Source organism: Periplaneta americana, chromosome 5 (assembly GCF_040183065.1).
Source record: "Periplaneta americana isolate PAMFEO1 chromosome 5, P.americana_PAMFEO1_priV1, whole genome shotgun sequence".
NCBI classification, from domain to species: Eukaryota; Metazoa; Arthropoda; class Insecta; order Blattodea; family Blattidae; genus Periplaneta; species Periplaneta americana.
Window position 1 is genome coordinate 91865846 of NC_091121.1, and position 21067 is coordinate 91886912.

A 21067-nucleotide genomic window follows, 5' to 3' on the forward strand; every position below is an offset into this window, starting at 1 on the left:
CTCTCCACTTTCCTCTCATCTATAATCTGCAATAGTAAAAGGGCTTACGGATTTCCGATGCTGATATAGGAAGGGTTTGGGGCTCAGATAGGACGATGACAGGAAGGGCTTGGGACTCCGGCCCCTGAGACTTATCAGGCTACTTGTCCGTGAAATGGGACCTAGCTCTATTAGGGACTGATGCAGGATGGTCCACCTGTCAGCATCAGATTCACTAATGTCACTCAGGTCACCTGTCAGATTTGGACAATCGTAGCATATAGGCCTATAGCCACACCAAAGCATACCTAAGGTATCGAGTCCTGCTCTCGTTAAAGCCAAGATATGTCGTCTGGACACTCGCCGCCAAACTGCCGCGTCCGCTCATGTGATTGATACAATATAATTCAATAGCCCACAGCGAACTTGCGGCCACCGTGCGGCGTCCGTTCCGCTATGGGCGATGCGGCTGGCATGCGGAGACGTTCCGCTGCCGCAGACTGTCCGTCCTGTGTGAACTGCTACCTTTAAATTAGTGTGCCATAGAAAATGGTGCGGTCGCCGCGCGGCTGCCGTTCCGCAGACATTCCGCTCGTGTGAACCGGCCCTTAATGTTGCTGACTGTGCAGAGTCAACCATGCTACAGAAAACACTCCGATCTCTCTAATACAGTGGCAAGTGTTTCCGTTCATTGTTTATGTTCAATATGAGTCAGAGTCAAAACTTCCATGCTCCAAAAAATGAAAAATTGAGATATTGTTATATTCTCATGCGGTTATCTGCGTAGAACACGATTCAGAAGTTACAGTATTTTGTCACATTTCTTACATGATGCTTGTGTAAACAGGTGACAAACTTCCCGGTTTTTGTCAAAAGTCTCATGATCCACTGGATCTTGTGAGTTCTATTGTATAGTGCTTCTCGACCAATCACCGATCAGCATTTCCCTCCCACTTCTCCACTTCTTGTTGTGTAGAATAGGATTGTGGATGAGTATCTTGCATATGCTGTGTTATTTTTATAAATATCAGTGAATTTAGTGGCTGTAATTGAGCTTTTTGTAAACGTAATATTATGGAAGAGAACGTATTACCGGTTGGAGAGAGAGGACGACCACGGAAATGTATAGCAACTCCAGAAATCACGAAAAGAAACCAGGCCAAAGTAGCAAGATTAATATTCTTTTCTGATTCTGCTTGGCTCCTACTGATGTATTGGTAAATTAAGTAGGGCCGAGTGTTTTATCAGAATTATAATATATTCAAGTTCTACATGTATGTCATTGATGGTGCCGTGAATAATAATCAATTAGACAATACTGAACATATGTGCGAATTGATGGAAGCAGATATTAATATTGTGATATTAAGGAACGTGGTAACGAAAATTTTAGTTTTGATAAACTTTATGATCAGTATTTTTTGTAGGTTGCAAATTGAAGGGTCGACTCAAATAAGGGGAGAACCCGCTTTTCTAGGAAAATTTAGTTTTTTCTCGTCTCTAGAATGTTGTGTCATAATTGCAATAACTCTGACAATAGCTTAGCCCACTGGAATTTAAATTTCCACCATAAATTCTCAGACTCTTTTGAGAATATCTAATTTCCCTATTCCAAGATCTGTGACTTACCCTTCTCCCTGACTGGATCTTCAATTTGTATTATACTATATTATTTTATAAAATGTACTCATCTGAAGAATTTAATAATTGGACACCTATTTTTTTACATTAAATTTAAACATGTGTTTGAGGTAATGTTCTTGTGCAATATTTTAATTTGTTACTGTCAAATCCCACATGATCCGAACTGGTCACTTTCTAAACTCACATGTTCCAAATGGAGCACTCTCAGAACACTCATGATCCAGAGGTCATTGTCAAAACTCGTATGATCCATAATTTAAAGCTAAATAACTTTTACTCCTGTATAAATAAATACTGTTGCAAATCTGAATAGTAGTTTTTAATCATTGCTCTTTCATTTATTAATCTTCATTGTGAAGAAAATGGATTCAAAGTATTGTGTTTTCCCTCATTTGTGAACATTTTCATTTTTGGAACAAGTGAGTTATGACTCTAACCGACTCATATAATATTAATAATGTTTATATGCTTAGGCACGCACAGGAGAGATATCTTTAGGGTTAGTCTACGAAAGAGCAAGACAAGTCTCGGTATTACATGCGAAAATAATGTTATAGACTATATGTTAGGTTGTGACGCAGGTTCTAGTTGCATGAAATACAACAGTATGTGCTAACGGAATCTCCCCTACTTTAAACATGAATTGTGGTAACCCATATCTGCATTCTAAACGTACCATGAATCTCTGTTCATGATTTTAACTTACTCAACTACCGTCTATCAATCACGATGAACATCTCGGAAGTAGCTGCGAACTAATCGCAATTGTTACAGGTCACACGACTGCTAGCAGCTTTATTCTTTGCAGTTCAATTTTGCATCTTAATGTATAGTCTTAAAGAGTTTACAAGAATGACGTGATGTGGAACAATTGTTGTGATAAATGCATAAAAAAATAATTTTGTAGTTAAATATTGAAAAACAAATTCTGTACGAAGCAACTATTGAATTAAAAACACATTTTTAGCTTCAGAATACTAGCCTTACTTACTTACTTATAAATGGCTTTTAAGGAACCCGAAGGTTCATTGCCGCCCTCACAAAAGCCCGCCATCGGTCCCTATCCTGTGCAAGATTAATCCAGTTTCTATCATCATATCCCACCTCCCTCAAATCCATTTTAATATTATCCTCCCATCTACGTCTCGGCCTCCCCAAAGGTCTTTTTCCCTCCGGTCTCCCAACTAACACTCTATATGCATTTCTTGATTCGCCCATACGTGCTACATGCCCTGCCCAGAATACTAGCCAATTAAAGAAATTATACTTTTGAATAGTTCATTCTCTAATTTTAATATTCTTTTACCCTTAAAACTAAAGAAGAAAAGACATTTATTAACAACTTCAAATTAGTGTAACTCTAAAAATATTGAGAATAGGACCCATGTTTAAATTACTTTTTTTGCTCAAAATATCTTCGGGAATATATGCACCGTCGTAAGTGGCAATAACTCCTCGTGATTCACTCTGTATATTACAACGGATGCTGCTAAAACAAGAATGTCTATTATTTAGCTATTTTTATTTTGTTTGTCGGTATATATAATAATCTAATAGTCCTCTGTTACATTCACTATAGAGAACTTACGCCATTTCTGACATACAGCCATTGATATATACATAAATTATTGTTTAAATTTTGGCGACACCTTATTTCTGAAAAGAGAAAAGTTGTTTGTGTAATCAAAGCATAACATACTAATATGATTAATAATTCAATTTTTTAACGTCAAATACAACCAGGACTCTCACAAAACTGCATATAATTCGTATTAAAGTACTTTACATAATTATGTATAATATACTGTATCTATTATGCAGCACCTCAGTATTGCTGATACTTTTGTGCCCTTATCAATATAGGACACTTAAAATTACACCAAAATTCATTGTAAGCATAACAAAATTGTTGTGCTTGTTTACCAGTTGCTGTAAAAATTTCGCTGCTTATAATAATATGGAAAATAAATTGTTTTAAGACCTCTTTTATCTATTAAAATAAGACGTAAAACTGATGATAGCCATACCATGACGGCGGTAATAAAAATAATGGAAGTAATAATGATAATGATAATAAATTAATAATAATTATGACTTATAGTCCTAATTATATAATAAAACCTGCCTAATGACAATGTATTCCGTTATTTTACATTTTTAATAATCTGTTCTAAAGTCGTTAATAAAACTTTCAGTTACGATTTCGTAAGAAGAAAAGAAAGAAGAAAATTAAGAAAAAATAAGGAAAAAATTAATAAAGAAGAAAAAAAGAGAGCAGAATAGAGAGAAAAGCGAAGAAGAAAATAAAAAAATATAAAGAAAAAGAGAAAGGAATAATAATAAGACAAGGCAAGAGAAGGAAGAGAGAGAATAAGGAAAAAGACACAAAGATGAAAATAATAATATATTTATTGCAGCCAAATGGCCATTTAGATTGCATTTAATTTACTTTTGTTTTTGCGTATTCGCTTATTGATTTTTTTGTTCGCCAAAGATGAAAATAGAAACAGACAATTAAAGAAAGAGATACAAGGCAGACAAAGGAAGGAAAAAATAAAGAATAAAGAGCAAGAAGAGAAAAATAGAGATGGAAAGAGAAATAAAGGAGATGAAAAGAATGAAAGAAGGAAAAACATACAGGACGAGAGTGGAGAAAAAACATTCGCAATGCTAATTAAACAGGCTGGTGTTGGTCACTAACACTGCAATATTATTCGTAGTTCGGAAAGTATTTGCAACAAACCTTCAGTACTAATATAAATCATTTGTAACGATTCCTCGTTCATAAGAATAACAATGAATGATGATAACAAAAGTCGAAAGCAGATGAGTTGATTAAATATAGTAAACCGGTGTATGGAATATACGAATAATTAAAAAAGTGATTACAGCGTACATACCTCTAGTCTGTTTCAACAGTATTTCAGTTCCCAAAGTTTTAGAACTGCTTATCGATTCCACATTCAAGGAGACTAACTTTTCGCTCAAGTAGACTGTCCGTTATGTTCAGTGATACCAGACGCAACTAGTCCAAGGGAGTAGGTGAAACAAGATAACAAAACAAAATGTTCTGAATACGGAACTAGTAAGAAGTTCTCAAACAATGGTTACTGACTAGAATATATTAAAGCACTACAAAAAAAAAAAAAAAACCTCGACCACCATGAAAGCCTAAAATGTTAATACTACGTTTCCAGCCGAATGTAACATTACATGAATTTCCACAATAATAATTATTTTAAGTACGCAGAGATTAAAACGCTTAATTTTGAAGTTCCGTGGAAACCATTGCCGTGGACTAGATACCTTCGTATGGTATAATGTGTGTGATTATTCGCTGTCAATGAAATGTTATGTACTGTGCCATGCAGACTGTGGAGGATCGATTTTGTGTTCATCCATGGTCAGGAGAGTCTTACTGTATGTCCTGTTAGTGTTAAATTGAGAAGAGTCGAGGGCTTATGGCATGAAAAGTTAAATAAATGGATAAATGAATAAATAAATAAATAAATAAATAACTAAGTAAATAAATAAATGAATAAATAAATAATTAATTAAGTAAATAAATAATAAAAATAAATAAATAATAAATAAAAATAAAAAAATAAAAAATAAATAAATAATAAATGAATAAATAAATAAACAAATACATAAATAAAATAATAAATAAATAAATGAAAATCAAATAAACAAAAAGTAAATTAAATAAATAATTAAAGGAGTGAATAAATGGATGAATAAGTAAATAAATAAACTAAACAAATGAACATATAAACATAAACAAATACGTAAATAAATAAATACGTAAATAAATGCGTACGTGAAAAATAAATAAATAAACAAATATAAACAAGTAAATAAATAATATTTAAGTAAAGAGACAAATAAATAAACAAAGAAACAAATTAATAAATAAACTAAACAAGTAAATAGTCCCACTATACATAGGTGTATTACAAGCCGAAATAAGAGACTCAGAAATGAAAATGAGTATTCACTAAATCGCGACCAATAATAATAAGAAAAACAGTTTTCAAATAAGGTATCAAGCACTAGCCAGCATTAAATATGAACTATATATTCCATTGTTTCCATAAAGTTAAATATCTACCGATATCTGTACAACACGTGCAATGCGACACATCGCATGAAGATAATATTCCAAGTCCTTCAGTGAATGTGCTTACTGTACCTACGTCACGCTGCCAAAATGTCGAAGAGGAAACAACACAGTAACCTTGACATAAGAAATATTTTCACAAGGCGTTAAAAACTTAAAGCAAATTAACATAAACAGCTCATATTGAAAATAACATTACATTAACATACCTAACCTAAGAATCTCCAAAACTTATCCGGAATGTGAGCAACTGTTCAGTGTTTAATTCCTTGTGCAGAATCGATGAAACTTCAATTCACAGTGTTCCAGTACAGTGGTTAGTTTGTTACCTGACCACATCTTTTTTTGAGAGTTGGCTCTCAACCAGAAGCCTATCGAAACTAGTTCACCATCTCTAATGTACTGGTTTGGCTTTTTAGCACATTTTTTTATTTGCAAGTTTTAAAACTGGTCTAATTCATGGTCAAGTGAGTAGACCTATCTTCCTTTCTCATATATGATTAATACATTAGAAGTGGTTCAACAGTAAGTATAAGTATTCAGGCTGTGCCAGTGAATAAAATTACGGAAACCATAGTGCGAAAATTCTTGAAGTTGATCGTTGTGTTTTTTTTATTTCTCATAAGCAGCTATTAATTTAACAAGTATTTGGTTAATGGAATTTTAATGCACAGCACAGGTGTTTATGTAATTGATTCTTCTCAATTGGTATTGGTTTAATTGATATCCGTTTTCATTTCATGCATTTCTTACATCATAATTGTACATAAACATTATACAAGGAAGGCTGTTGACTAGTAAAATTTTGAGTTACCACATTCCCATTCTTTTCCATGCGAGATATCCACAGTCGGTAACAGATGACATCACGATAACAAGAGTTAAGAACGGAATAATGGCGAGACCACGGTCTAGTGTATACAATCACGAAGCTTGAGTTGTGAGAGTGCTAGGAACAATAGACTGTGCCGGTACTATTTCGCATTGTCTGTAATGAGGCGATATTAGCGAGCCTAGTGGTTAGCAACAATCTATGGATGCATATTTACTACGTATTGAGCTTCGTGACTGTATATACTAGATTGTGTTGAGACTGAATATCGACGGAAACGGTATTTAGAAATTTTCTCATTAAAATTTCATCTTTCTCAAATGAAGCTACTATGATTATAATAAGGATGGCGAACACAATACCACTGAGGGCTAAGTATGATAATTCTTTCAATCGTGAGGTAATCGCGACTTGAGATTAGACGGATTTAACAGGTGACCTGGAATTGATAAGTTCGATGAAACTGAAGAAATGTTTCCATCACATTATTAATTCAGCATGCAACATGTTGTTTAACTCATCTGACGTATTTCTGAACTAGCAAAGTCGCTAATAAATGTAATTTGGCTCTAATCATAACAACGACATATCCATAATACTCTATCTCATAGATGTTCAACTGTAACTCGTACGAGGTAACCCCTGGCGTAAGCAACCTGCAGCGTATATTCTTTAAGGTAATTTTTCCCATTTTATATGGAAAGTTATTCATCTCAGCAGAGCATGCTTGACGTGCAATATCTCCTGGTTCTATAGGCGTTTGGACACCCATGCTCTATCTGGTCATTTTCTCGACCTAATACTAGAACAGAAGGTGCGGCTTCCATAATAAAGGATAGAAATGATATTGTTCCTCTATCCAAGAAATAAAAGAAGACATTTTGATAGCCCTCCGCGGTGGCTGCGTGGTGTAGACTAGTTTTCAAACCTTCAGTCCTCGAAATTATTACCGATCTACGGAAAATTGGTAGATTTTATAACATTAGCCTACTCAACAAGGTTTTCATAACATGGACAAGAATAACTATTTTTATGTAATTTGTATGTCCTGATTACGAATATGGTATTGAAAAAGTGTCTACACTTCACATTTTTTTAGAAACTTATATTTTTAGTTAGCAAGTCATATAAAAATATGTTAAAACCTACCCACTTTGAAAGACGTTCTTTTCTTTAACATACATCTTTTAGACAACTATATATCATTTTCGTTCGTACAATTTGAAACACACTTTCACTTTTGTGGGTTGAATGAGTGTTACCCGTCGCGGTGGTTTATTGTTTTATTACCCTTATTATGCGGCTGCACGGAGGGTAGGTCACATCCGGCTATAAATGACAAAGGAAAAAGTTACTGTTGTATCGTTAGACAAGAAATGAACAATTTAGCGATTAGTTCTGATTGTGGAAGTGTTGTGAGTGGTACTAGTTATCCTGTAATAGTGTTAAATGGATCGCAATCGTCGTTCATGTAAACATTTTCCAAATAGTTTCTGCTATGTTTGTGGGGAATTAACTTTGTAAAAAGGGCATATTACTTATATTTTGGCTGAAAAGTGGGTAAACAAGACAAAAATTGGGCACCACACGTGTGTTGTGTAACGTGTTGCGTGAAGTTAACAGAGTGATTGCGGAGGAAAAATAACATGTCTGTTACTGTTCCAATGATTTGGCGACCGTCTACCAGTCATCTGGAAGATTGTTAATTCTGCATTACCAAAACAGAGAGATTTTCAAGAAAAACTAAAGATAAAATTGTATCAAGTAAATATCTATAACATAAAAACGTGACGTGTTAAAAACTTTTCACTGTCATTTTCGTGTTCAGCGTATGCAAATTAGTTAAGATCAGCCTATTTTATTAATGTTATGGAAAAAAAGTTTAAAGTTGTTGAGTAGTATGATTTGGTAGACCGTATTCGCTAATGCAACTAGAATCAACCTTTCGTTTTATTTTATAACATATTTTAGAACAAAATAAAGCACATTTACATAGTTTAATTGTGTCATCTTTTGAACTGGAGCTTCATATTAAGTAACTAATAATAATGTTTTAAAGTTTAATTATAGCTGTTTCTGATAGCTGTTTCTGATAGCTGTTTCTGAATTTTTTTGTTTTGTAGGTTAAGCCCTTTTACCTAAACACCATCGGTAGCCTATGTTATACTACAGCCCAAATAATTAAAATGAATAACTTGTTCTGTAATTGTGTAGTTAATTATTATCTTTAAACGTATGAGATAACTTCCAAAAATGCCATAACTTTTGCCTTTTTTTTTTTACTGAGATTTCTAAATTATATTGTGCAATTACCTTGCATAACTACTGAGCGACTATCTGTAACCCATTCTCTGAATTAGCAAATATCACTTGATCATCGGCAAACATTATAGAATTTAAAATCTGTGAACCTAATTCGAAATGTGTTTTGAGATAATTTTGCCATTCACTCATAGCTACACCAATATAGATGTTAAGAAGAGCAGGTGATAATGGACAGCCTTACCTAGAGCCTTGATTAGTTTTTATATTTCGAACTAACTGTTACATCATCAATAGTAAAATATGTCTTTTCATATAGGCTCTGTATGGCTTGAATTAAATAATTTTAACACTCATAATATCCCAAAACTTGTTCCTAAAAATCCTATCAAATGCCTTACATTTATTACAATAACCTATAAATAAAATATAGGTTTCAAGGTTATATTTCACCTTTTTTATGAAAAATTCAGAGTGGCAATTGTGACGGACATCTTTACAGTTGAATTTTTCTCATGATATACATTAATATAATTCCGTCCAATCTCATTCCATTCTCAGTTTAATAGCTTTTATATCATAGCTTCATAACGTGCAGAGGGATTTAGTCTAGGAACATTGGTGGACGCTGCTTAAAGCTGATACATAGCGAACCTTTCCACAGTTAAGTGATGTAGACAGGGTGCGAATTAAAATTTCTGATGAGGGGGAGATAGAATCCTACATAGAGAATACCATACATAAAATTATTATTATCCTCATTCTATACGGCTCAACGCTTGGTCGCACTGAGTTGCTGTCTTGCATCTTGATTATAATTATTATATCCATGAGCAGGCTTAAGATGAGATGTGTAATTCCTAAGTTACTGATTGTTATCAGCTTGCCGGTGATGATAATACATCAATATTAATTTCTTTGCTTACTTTATACGTAAGCCTACTTTATAAACTAATCTCGAATTAAAACAAATCTATTTTGTGAGGGGGGATAGAAGTTATCCCTGGCAGGAATGATAATATGAATTTATGAGAAGGGGATAACTTTCCAACAGGGGGACACTCTGAATGTAGGTGAGAATACTTTTAGCGTAATATTTCACTGTGATTGAATTAGCACTGGGGTTCAGCCTCCCCCTTGAGAATAATTACGATTATAACAACAATGACAATAATAATAATAATAATAATAATAATAATAATAATAATAATAATAATAATAATAATAATAATAATGACAACAACAACAACCATATTAGCAACGGACTAATATCGATAGTCGAGTTACAACTCAAACCGCCAACTTTGAAGTTTCGCTTCATCCATACTGAGATATCTCTTAGTTCATCTTCATCCTTACAGTTGTAGCTCTTGACGCTGATGATTTCACACCGAAGGGAAGGCAATTCCAAGCCGGTAGAAATTTTATACTTGACAGAACGACTTGTGTCAATACCCCAAGCCCTCCAACGACTTCGGTTTTTCGTGTTATTCTTATTCCAAAATGTTTACATTATAACCGTACTATCATTATGGTGTTTGATCACCTTTGTGGTTCAGAATGATAGTCAAGCAAACAATATGTAATGCTGCAATTTTAAATATGCAATTGTAATTATACATAGTAGAATGTATCCATTAGCTCATCGTATGCTGTAAACTGGATGATACTTACCTTGAAATACTGGAGATGGCTGTGATTTCTCTGAAAGCATCGGATACCATCCGCTGAAAAAAAAAGAAGGAAAAAAGGTATAACATTATGTATCCTGTTGCGTCACATTTCAGCTATAGAAAACCCGCCAGCCTTGAACTAAGATAATGGACCAAGAATGACAAGTTTAGAATCTTAACTAAAGAAACGTCTCTTTCGTGTTTCTTTTGTTAGACTTGTATCAAGAAGACTTGTACTGTGCTCTGAATGTAAATTATTTTGAAGAATTTTCTACGGCCTTTAGACTGTATATCCAGCAAATTTAAATTCTTGGTAATAATCTTAAATATAATACGTTCGTTCATTTGAATTTTGTTCAAGCACTTAGTGTTCAGCAATTGGAGTGCAGTATTGGTCATAAGCAACCTGAATTACGACTACTGACAGTGACGTACGCAGAATTTTGTTAATGAGGAGGGTTATTATTAAAATTGTATACTTAGCTACAGTTTAGATTATCGGTATTTTAAATTGTGTGTATTATTATTATTATTATTATTATTATTATATTATTATTATTATTATTATTATTATTATTATCATCATCATCATCATCATGTTACGGTATATTTACTAATATCTGTATGAACTCTTTAAAACGTAATTTTTTTCACTTACTTACTTATTACTTACTTACAAATGGCTTTTAAGGAAACCGCAGGTTCATTGCCGCCCTCACATAAGTCCGCCATCGGTCCCTATCCTGTGCAAGATTAATCCAGTCTCTATCATCATATCCCACCTCCCACATCCATTCCAATATTATCCTCCCATCTACGTCCCGGCCTTCCCAAAGGTCTTTTTCCCTCCGGTCTCCCAACTAACACTCTATATGCATTTCTGGATTCGCCCATACGTGGCACATGCCCTGCCTATCTCAAACGTCTGGATTTAATGTTCCTAATTATGTCAGGTGAAGAATGCAATGTGTGCAGTTCTGCGTTGTGTAACTTTCTCCATTGTCCTGTAACTTCATCCCTCTTAGCCCCAAATATTTTAATAAGAATCTTATTCTCAAACACCCTTAACCTCTGTTCCTCTCTCAACGTGAGAGTTCAAGTTTCACAACCATACACAACAACCGGTAATATAACTTTCAGATTTTTTGAGAGCACATTAGATGACAAAAGCTTCTCAAGCGAATAATAACAGGCATTTCCCATATTTATTCTGCGTTTAATTTCCTCCTGAGCATCATTTATATTTGTTACTGTTGCTAAAAAATATTTGAATTTTTCCACCTTTTCGAAGGATAATCTTCAATTTTTATATTTCCATTTTTTTCACAGCCATACAAATTAAAAAAAAAAAAAACAAATATCATATTGTGTCGGCTTCATTTTGTTACAAGATCGGTACTAGGCAGCAAGTCTCTCTATAAAGATAACTTTAGAGGGGCAGTTTAAATAAATAAATAAATAAATAAATAAATAAATAAATAAATAAATAAATAAATAAATAAATAAATAAATAAATAAATAAATAAATAAATAAATAAATAAATAAATAAATAAATAAATAAATAAATAAATAAATAAATAAATAAATAAATAAATAAATAAATAAATAAATAAATAAATAAATAAATAAATAAATAAATAACATTGTTATAATTCGAACGTGCTGCAGGGATTATAATCATTGAAGAAGGGGTAGGAGGACTATGCCTTATGTCGATGTAGATTTTGTTACTCTGACAGTGAAACATTAAGTATGGAAAAAGCTTATGGTTAAAAATAAGCCTACTAAAATCTAAATATGTAATTTCTTTAAAGTTTAAGGATAAGGTTTAAGGGATTCTAACCCTGTAACTCCCCTTTGCGTACGCCCCTGACTACTGGTATATGCAGATACTGTGATGTTAATGGAATCATGAACATGCATGGTTGTCAAACTGAAACTTATGATATTCGATCTAATATATACGAATGATACTACTAACTGACCGAAAATAATTAAACATTAGGCATATCTGTGTATATTATACTTCTATTAATTATATTTCTTTGGATGGAGAGTGAGTAGACGCAGGAATGTCAAAGCGCCTGCATTGCGTGCTCACAAGAACCAGCAAAACATTTCCTTAAGAGCGATGATTGCACTTTATCTTACTAAAAAGTGAACCTTGTTGGATTTGTATTTCTTGTAGTATGAGCACGTAATACAGGCGTTTTGACATCTTTGGCAATAGGGTATGAAATATCATTAATTTAGGTTTGTTCCTAATACTGTAAATAAGTTATATGATTGTTAGTTGGAAATACGAACTTGATCTGCAAAAATGTTTGTGCGTTGTGTTTCACAATGAATATTACCTTTATGAAATTCATGCTATAGGCCTACAGTAGAGCAGAGAGAATCACGCAACATCGTTGATGTGCACCGTCTCTCCTCGTCTACTGCGTGCGGCCTCTTACGCAGTTCAGAATGTTGAAATATTTTCTAGTTTGATTTAAAGTGGAAGCCTCTGGCTGAGCTTGTTAGCCCTGAACTGAATTACAATGTGGCGGTTGCCATTGACCTATTGCCGACCGATGATTTCTGTTAAAACTTTTGGGAAAGTTTTTATAACACTCTCCTTCTAATAATACATTCCTCTGACGAGTCTTCTTATTTTTAACTTAACACACAGAATTACTGAATTTAAGAATATACTTAGAGACTGTCCTCTAATTGAGGTTCTGGCGGATGTGTACATCTATTATCAGGTAGTATATCTCACTTGACGATAATTGTGTCAGAGGAAGAAAAATTGTTTGTTTAAGGGAACGTACCCAGCACGCTAAGGAGATCTTTGCGCTTCCGTGTGCCATATCACTGATGATATCTGCCGGAGTAGCAGACGAATCGTATGGTAGCAACAGCTCCAACAGACCACGGCCCTTTAACATCGATCCCTATGATGCCGGCCCTGAAAGTTTACATTCCAAAATTGTTTGTATACATCTGAAATCTGTTTAGCGTTATATGTAGCTAGTATGCGATTTATGCAATGGAGTGAGAAAGGAACTGACGACCCTATCCATTACCTCCTCGCTTAGTTGACTCCCGAATGACGCCTTATTGATATCACTTCTAAGGTTCAGACCTGTCTTCGGTCAGTTGACTAAACAACAACTTAGAGGTTGTCAAGAATGTAATTAATAAATACTTTTATATCAATGTAAAATTAATATTAAGTAAATTACTTTATAATGTAAATAGGCCACTATGGTCACTGCAAACATACCTTTGAGTACCTTTCTGTTCATCTCGGGACTTGAATAAGTTTTACGCTTGTAATATTTAGGGAGCGGATTCATAAGCAAAATATGCATGTACGTATGAACTTAGAAACCAGGATATATTGTTATCACCAAAAATAACAAAATATGCACTGTTAAAATTAAAAAAAGGTATTTTATTTTAAGCAAATTACTATTATTGATGGTTATTTTTTGTTATACATAAGAATATTCAGATACCATCAGTTGCTAAAGTTGCGTGTCCAACCCATTGCTTAAACAGTACACTTCTGGCACATTTTTCGTTCGGCATTATTGATAAAACTAATTCAAAATTGATTATTTTCTTGTGGCTGAGCTGTTCTACAAATACAGGGTGTTTCAAAAATACGGGGCACAATTTCAGGTATGCATTTCCCACATGTAGACAAATCAAAATAGTTCATTACAACATGTGTCCGGAAATGCTTTATTTCCGAGTTGTGGCCTTCACAACATTGAAATTCACCGGAAACATACCTCATGTTTTAGAAGACACTCCACTGAGCAATCATCAACACATTTACTTCTTGCATGATGGCGCTCCTGCACACTTCAGTCGTACGGCTCGCCGGTACTTGGATCGAAGGTTTCCTGATCGATGGATAGGTAGAGGTGGCCCAATTGCTTGGCCTCCACGCTCACCTGATCTGAACCCTCTCGATTTCTACTTGTGGGGCCATTTAAAATCATTGGTTTATTCGTCTCCGGTGCCTGATTTGGAATCCCTTCGGAATCGAATTGTGGCATGTTCTGAGGACATACGCAATACTCCTGGAGTTTGGGATCGTGTTCGCAGGTCAATGAGACATTGATGTGAGGTCTGTATTCAAGCAGGAGGTGGACATTTTGAATATCTTCTGTAATGACAACGACCTGAGGAAAGAAAAACGTTCCGGTGAATTTCAATGTTGTGAAGGCCATAACTCGGAAATGAAGCATTTCCGGACACATGTTATAATGAACTATTTTGATTGTCTACATGTGGTAAATACATACCTGAAATTATTCCCCGTATTTTTGAAACACCCTGTATAATTCACTTTACACATTATCGAATTTTCTGTGACTTGTCACCATATGTGTTACTTATGGCTTTTAGAGAATCCGGAGGTTCATTGTCGCCCTCTCATAAGACCGCCATTGGTTCCTATATGGAACAAGATTAATCCAGTCTCTACCGTCATATATCACCTCCTTCAAATCCATTTTTATATTATTCTCCCATCTACATCTCGGCCTCCTCAAAGTTCTCTTTCTCTCCTGCCTCCCGACTAACACACTATATGCATTTCTGGATTCGCTTATACGTGCTACATGTCTTACCCCTTTTAAACGTGTGGATTTAATGTTCCAAATTATGTCATTTGAAGAATACAATGCATGCAGTTCTGTGTTGTATAACTTCCTCCATTGTTCTGTAAATTCATCCCACTTAGGCCCAAATATTTTTCTAAGCATCTTACAAACAACTTTAATTTCTGTTCCTTTCTAAAAGTGAGAATTCAAGTTTCACAATCTTACAAAACAACCGGTAATATAAATATTTTATAAATTCTAACTTTCAGATTTTTTGAGAGCAGACTGGATGACAAAAGCTTGTCAACCGAATAATAACTGGCATTTCTGACATTCTGCGTTTAATTTCCTCCCAAGTGTCATTCATAGCCTATTTTTTACTGTTGCTCCAAGATATTTTAATTTTTCCACTTTTCAAAGGATAAATTTCCAATGTTTATATTTTCTGATTGGCCCGCAGCGGGATACCTACTGAGGGCTTATATACCGGCTAGACATGGTCCCACAGCACTTCAATCCTGAAGAAGATGACAGAGCTAGTCATCGAAAGCTTGGAAGCAACAATTGAACTCACCTGACTGAGAATCCGAGAAGAGTTATTTCAAGAGGAAAAAGATTAAAAATGCAGAACAATGTCATTATTGCCTCCGTGGGAACATCAAAATGTTAAATACGGCTGTGCCCACGTAAATTCAGTATTTTATTGATATAGTAGTGCATATTATATGAAGTGGTAAAATTATACTGCTCTTTTTCACCATAAATTCCACTTGGACTCATTAGAGTTTGAATGTGAATCTACAGCATGAAAACATGTCACTTTAGACCTGCCTATGGACTATAAAATGTTATATAAACTATAACAGTTACGTCATTAATGGATTAAGTAATTAAAGTATTATCTACATGGTAGTTAAAGTGTTATTGAGAAAAAGACCATTATTTTTACGATACGACTATATAGTTTGAACATATCTACACATTGACGAAAGATGTTTTTTCTATTTTGACGTGGAAATGATTGCATATAGTGCTCAATTAGGACACGACGTAAACACAGTTAAGAAATGTTAATAAATGTTAATACTGCCCTTTAACACTCCAAGTAAAAATATCTATAATATGGATATTATATAGGCATACCTATATTATATTACCATCATTGAGTGTAACGTGTAGCATTTTAACACATTATAAATTTTTCATAACTCTTATTAAACTCAATGCAGTGAGAATTTGCGTATAATACTGTAATGATATTAATAATATTAGTAGATAATAATAATAATAATAATAATAATAATAATAATAATAATAATAATAATAATAATTAAGCGTGTGAAATTGGCAGAGAGAATAAGAATGAATCTGTGCTAAAAAGAGCGAGTGAAGAGAGAATAATTCAGAAACTGATCAGGAAGAGAAATAAAAATTGGTTGGATTGCTGATTAAGAAGAACTTGCTACCAAAGGATAAATTGAATAGAATGGTGAACGGGAGAAAAGTTCGGGGCAGAAGAAAATATCAGATGATAGTTTCCGCATACGACCCATAGACTTATTTTAATGTCGTCTAAGAGGAAGTTGGAAAATGGGAAGATTTAAGAATGCTGAGTTTATAGTAAAGAACCTGCCTTTGGGCAGAAAATTATGAAAGATGATGGTAATGATAATGATGATAATGATAATAATTGTAATAATAATAATGTTACCGGCATAAAAAATTAGTATGGATACTGCAACAATTTTAGTTCAAAAACAAATTACACAGGTTAATTTTTAATGTGCAGTGACAGTTGTACAATTGTGTGCATAATAACATAACTTACATTTTAAATTCTAAGGGAGCTATTCATAGACATTTCTCTAGCCCGCGCTACGAGCGTGCTAAACTAGCCCCGGCTATCGACTGGTTACTTGTACAGGATTCATATCCATATCATATCGCTAATACTGGTTTGTGAATACGAAGAACGTTAGTTCGCTGATCATCCACCGGAAGCCCGCGCTAAGAATGTCTATGAATATGACCCTAAATACGTATTGCACATGTTTCAGCGGTGAATAAATAAATAAAAATAAATTAACAAACACGCCAAAACAACAAAAAATAATAACTTAACGAACACTTTTCAAATGTAAGCAACATGGCTGATATCGACTGCACAAACATAATATGATAAAGGATATACGCATTTAACAACAGAGTCCCTATTAAGAGGGAGATAAATAATTATTATCTTCGCCTCCCTGCAGGGAATCGAGATAGGTTTGGCTAGATTTTTATCCGGCAATTTTACTCCTTGTAGCAGCAGTTGGCTATTTTTTAAACACTGAGGTGACTTACCTGTAAGAATTACTTTTGTAGCTCATTTTGAGAAGATATTGCGAAGATCAACTGCACTTTGAGAAGTTCTGCACAATCTGAAACAGACGTTATGCAATAACAACAATCAGTATAGTGTAATTAGTGGGGGAAAAAAGAAAAGAAAACTAAGACAGCTAGGCTATGAAACATGAAACATAAAAAGAAAAACTAGATTACAAGAAGTAGTCACGAAATCTCAACATTTATTGAGAATATTGCCGACAGCATACAGAGCAGTTATAATGAGGCAGAACTTCTATGTTTATATTACAAACGTGTGCACTGCTTTATGCAACGGATAAGTCGCTTTCTCGACGTTTCCTCATTATGAATTTTATGACGTGTGTTTTATTTAATAGGGACACTTCATCGTATCAGTATAAACATATGAAGGGTACACAGGAAAAGCAATGAATGTCACAATTCTGTTAAGGATGATGCCATTATCTAATTTAAAAGATTACTATAAACTTTAGTGTTGTTCTCTCTAAAACTTTTAAAAAGGAGGATTATCACCACGGATAGTCATTCTTTCCTTCATTTTTAATACGAACAGCAATAAATTTTGCGGTATTATATATTATTACGATGTACCGAAGTACATATGATATATCCATGCAGAAATTCTGCGTTATCATATGATGAAGGATATAATATATGATATGCGAAAATAATCACTTACTGATTTAAAACGGCGCTTATTCCGTCGGATCCTGGCCACTTAGTCACTCGTAATGAGTGCACCTCTGCACATAATATGTTGGACATTGCACTGTCATACATCTATGACGCAGTGCATGAGGGTAGGCCACTAAAGGGAACATAAGAGGTGGAACTTAAACTGAGAGGATTCAATCCGGCATCGGGATGGAATCCTGTGTGGCTTAATGGATAGAGCGTCAGCACGTAAAGCTGAAAACCCGGGTTCAAATTCGGTGCCGGAGAGAATTTTTCTCCGTTCCACTCATCTTTCATCATTGCGGTATTATATTGAATTTTATTATTATCTCACCCTTAACAGAAACGTGACATTCATTGTTTTTCTTCTGTATCCTTCATATATTAAAGCTGAAATTCAACCTACAAAGTTATAAGAGTGCAAACAAGGACAGAGGGATAAGGAACTGAATAGAATATTGAGAAAAAATTACTTTTGTGCGAGATCGTGCGTATTTGCTTGGTTTCCGCACAAAACCAATCCGCGGAAAGTCTAAAATTCCACATTCAGTATTCCCAACCTAACACACATAACAATTTCCCTCTTCTTACCGATTAAGTGACATATTGATTTTACTGCTTTAGGCTTTTAACATATTATTTTTTAGAGACGTTCAATATAGTAATAATTATAAATTGGAAACTTACCACTGCAATTTCACCTAAATTGCACTGTTAATTATTGTTTTTAAATATTTGCAAAAAATAAATAAACTCTAAATCATTACATAACCTTACCGTTTGTTTTAAGTTCGCATTTATAGATTGGGGGGGGGGAAAGACAGACGTATATCACGGCCTGCTAGAGTATAGTAAACACAGAAAACATTTTAAAGCAACAATGTTGAAGATAGATATTTTCGTTTTGCAAATTTGCCGTCATTGAACAGAAACCAAGATGGAGATTTCATTGTAACTAATTAGAAATTCCTCTTTCAGGTATGTAATAAACGATCTTCGCACAAAATAATGTACGATACACGAGCGGTATGTTTTCTTTCAATCCTCGGAAATTAAAAAAGCTCAACTACGTTTCGCTTTTTCAAACTTTTCCTCGAACATGAAAACTTCAACATACCGCTCTTGTAACGCATATTACTATTCTACTTATAAAGAATGAAAGATGACAAATACAGAAGGCAAATATGCTGAGTAGATCGTGTAAATAAATTATGGAAAAACCAGATTGAAGGCATAAAAGGCTGTAGCGCAGAAAAAACTTTCAGAATAGCACAGATTTAAGCAATCCATTTTAAATGAAAAGTAATACAAAAATCTAGGAAAAGAAAAAAGTAAAACTTGATTAGAACATGGTTGTTCTGACAGTTTCGTGTTGATGTGAGGCCGAATAGGTAAACGACTCTTAAACGGCCGTAAGACATAGGTCTAATAAGATAATATTAGCTTTTTAACTTTTTAAACAAATGTTAACACTGTGAAGGTTTCAAGATTTAAGGTTTTTAGACTTTTATTATGTCAAAAAATCATAAATAGCGGAAATGAAAATTGTAGAAACATTGATAGTATACACAAAATAAATATGGATATAATTAGAAATGGAAACGTAAGATAAGATTTAAGTTTTATTCTTAAAATACAGCCCAAATTTCAAGAATAGATTCCTATTATATAGAAAAGAAATACAAATTATAAAAACATGAGTTGGGAAATTCTTGTTTTTTTATTTATGAAGGTATTTATGAGACAACCTTATCAGATAAATGTAGAGGAAATATTTAACACGTCCTCCTCTTGCTTCAATATAAACCTGAAAAGACAGTTATATCATTATGAGTAAGTCCCGAACAAACTTCCAAATTCTTGACGTGGTCCGTATTGTCTGAAAAGCTGCCACAATTCGATTGAGGAGAGCATCTGCATTACCACTTGCAGATGAATATGGTACACCAAAGTCTTTGCATAATCCAACAGTAAGAAGTCCAGTGAGTATAAGTCAGGTGAGCGTGGAGGCCGGGCAATTGGTCCACATTAATCGACATACCAGGTAGATTTTCATCGAAATTCCAGCAGATTAAAAGGTACAGGAGCGTCATTATGCCTGAAGTGCAGCCCTCGACGGAGCGTCAGTAGTACGTCATACAAAAAATCAGTAAAAAATTTCAAGAAGGTTTCATAGTTCTATCACGTGAGCCTGCTCGAAAGTATTTGGGGAATCAACAAGCTGTCACCAACATTGTCGGCCCAGATGTTGATGTAAAATTTTTATGATAAGACTGAACAATCGAATGGAGATTTTCGTCTGCCCTTACGTGCTGGTTTACAAAATTTTGCATTCAATCATCTACTTGGAGAACCTGTTAACTTAGAAACTAAGATATCCGTACCCATGTTGATATAACCTATTTTTCTACTTTAAAATTAAGAATCCGTCACTGAAATTTGGTTTCATTTGTTTTAATATCTTAAATAAACATTACACAGAAATAAAAATATATATATACTTGCTTCAAGTAAACATATAATTAAACAAACACATATGAGACAAAAGTGAAACATCCAGGGAAAAGCGAAACGCAGACAGAGATACGCAGATAAATATGCAGACAAACATCCAGAAAGATACTCAGACAAAAATTCAGAGAGGGACGTAGACAAACATTCGGATAAACAGGCCGACAAACATTCAGAAATACACTCAGACAAACATTCAGATAGACACGCCGACAAACATTCAGAAATACACTCAGACAAGTATTCAGAAATACACTCAGACAAACATTCAGATAGACACGCCGACAAACATTCAGAAATACACTCAGAAAAACATTCAGAAACACTCAGAAAAACATTCAGATAGACACGCCGACAAACATTCAGAAATACACTCAAACATTCTGATAGACACGCCGA

General features: G+C 34.0%; 1 protein-coding gene across 5 annotated transcripts in view; it reads right to left on the reverse strand.

The window, feature by feature from the left end:
* Positions 1–21067, reverse strand: part of Hacd1 (3-hydroxyacyl-CoA dehydratase 1) — a 136083-nt gene that overhangs the window by 29159 nt on the left and 85857 nt on the right. For 2 of the 5 annotated variants that reach the window (XM_069826237.1, XM_069826236.1), the window contains exons 2-3: positions 17459–17535; positions 10512–10564 (exon numbers count right to left, since the gene is read on the reverse strand). In XM_069826237.1, coding sequence (XP_069682338.1) covers positions 10512–10564; positions 17459–17484 — 79 coding nt within the window. In that variant the 5' untranslated portion in view covers positions 17485–17535. Of the gene's footprint in view, positions 1–4523; positions 4622–5952; positions 6080–10511; positions 10565–17458; positions 17536–21067 lie in introns of those variants that run through there. The other 3 variants (XM_069826238.1, XM_069826241.1, XM_069826239.1) reach the window with 3 other exon arrangements.